This window comes from Buceros rhinoceros, unplaced genomic scaffold, assembly GCF_000710305.1.
Source record: "Buceros rhinoceros silvestris isolate BGI_N320 unplaced genomic scaffold, ASM71030v1 scaffold41689, whole genome shotgun sequence".
Taxonomy (NCBI): Eukaryota; Metazoa; Chordata; class Aves; order Bucerotiformes; family Bucerotidae; genus Buceros; species Buceros rhinoceros.
This window is the reverse complement of record NW_010430497.1, coordinates 137-2,097: the sequence shown is the minus strand read 5'-3', so window position 1 is coordinate 2,097 and position 1,961 is coordinate 137. Positions and strand designations below refer to the sequence as shown.

General features: G+C 42.9%; 1 protein-coding gene across 1 annotated transcript in view; it reads right to left on the bottom strand.

The window, feature by feature from the left end:
• LOC104499542 (neuron-specific protein family member 1) overlaps positions 1-1,754 on the bottom strand; it is a gene marked incomplete at its 3' end in the record, with an annotated part of 3,754 nt that extends 2,000 nt beyond the window's left edge. Inside the window, exon 1 of the mRNA XM_010143060.1 lies at positions 1,626-1,754. Coding sequence (XP_010141362.1) covers positions 1,626-1,754 — 129 coding nt within the window. The remainder of the gene's footprint in view (positions 1-1,625) is intronic.
• Between the last annotated feature and the right edge of the window lie 207 nt (positions 1,755-1,961).

Genomic DNA, 1,961 nt, shown 5'->3' with positions numbered 1-1,961 from the left:
AAAAAAGACCATTTTTTTTCCCCCCCCCCCCCCAGGTCTGCAAAAGGAAAGGAAAGCTAATATATAAATAAGTGGAAACAGTAGAAGAGCCAGTGAAATATTCCTTTATTTAAGCTTCCAGCCTAGCTGTACATTAGCTTTCACTCAGGGCAGACGCCATGAAGGTGGTAGTTCTAGCAGGAACAATCAGGCTGGCACAGAACCTCCTGAGTTCATTACAGAGGCTCTGCTCAGGTTAAACCTATTACCATAGATGTCCCTTATCCAGACTTCTGCTTAGCAGTGCAGTAACTAACAAATTCCTTTGGACACTGGTTCTTGGTAATCGGCTATATCCAGTCACCAGTTGGCAGACACAGTAAGACTTAACTTGTTTAAAGCCTTAGGGTGCAATTTTGTCCTCAGTTACAAGATTTACACCCACGTAACCAAGGGCAGAAAACGGACCCTCAGGCTCTCTAACAGCTGTTACAGCTTATTGCGTTAGTGCCTGCCAACTGGTCACCGCACACAACGCAGAATGATGCTGATAGCAATTATAATGGAGGTCACAAATTTCTTTACATTGCCTACAAGCAAAAAACAACCTACTGAGGCAAATTTTACAAGATAAATTTTTTTATCCCAAGATAAGAATATGTGAATTTTTTTTGAGCTATGAGGAATGTAGAGCTATCAGTTTATCTAAAAGCAGAATTGAGCTTGAGGAAGACACAACACCAAGAATAAAAATCAGCATGAAGATATTGCTGACCACTTCCCAGTTAAATTTTCTGTTTTTCAAGGACTGGCAAACAGAATATTGAAATATCTGGAAAAGTATCCTACTACTCTATGCCTTCCCCGTAGTGACACTTAATTGGATTCTTTACTGAGAGGAGAGCAAACATATTTACATCACCTTCTTAAACCCTTAAAATCAAATTCTTGGTAATCAAACCATGTAACAAGGAATCCAGGATGCACATTTCCCTTCTAACCCATGAGCAGCTTGTTGGATTGCTCCCTTCCAGCAACACAGCATGTGAATCACCTATCTGGAGGGTTCTGAACCAAGTAAGTTGCCAAGGAGAAAACTCGGTGGCTTGTTCTTATCTCGTTATTTCAGCTTGCCTGGGGCTAGCGTTAATTTCCTACTGAAGCAAAGAAAGAACATGGAAGTTCTTTCTCTCTAGCCAGTCTACCCACGTACATCTTGCAGACACGTACAGCAGTGCTTTAGCCCCCATTAGTGGGGCTTTTTTCTGGACAGAGAAAATTCATATCCTTCACAGAGAATACACAGTACCTTCCAGATACAAAACAGAAAGGTACAGAATAGGGAGGGCAACGACAATACAGGACAGAGCATCTTGCATTTGGATAATTATACATTTCATGCAGCAGCACTGAAATCTCTAAATGCTTGTTGCTTACATTTCCCACCGTTTTTTAATGCAAATCACTGCTACTGGATTTTCATCACCTTAACTGTGAGGTTTTTTCCCCAGAGGGAATGAGCGTGCCTTAAAACACCCCGTATTTCTTGACATTTCTAAGCCGCTTGTTACAGGTAACCTATTCTTTTGTTATTTGCCCGAGATTTGGGTGTGATTCTCCAGGGTGGAAACTAAAGCCTACTGTACCTTATCAGGAGGTGGGAACTGGAGCTGATTGACATCCAGGGGTGTGATCAGGGGGATGGTGTCAAACCCATCCTCCAAAAGGGGCTGCTTTGTGCTCTTCTCGCTGAAATTATTCCCCAGTTTCACCATTCTTCCAGGATAGAGGGATTATCTGCCGGCACACACAGGCACAAACACACGGAAACGCAAAACGTCACAAACTCGGGATGCACTAGACCTTCCCCCAGCCCCCGGGGAATCCGAAACATCTCACGGCCAAGAAAAATAAAAAAAATTAGGCGTTGATCGCTGTGACTCGGTTACATTTAGCCGTTTTGGGAAAACCGAACGACGGCC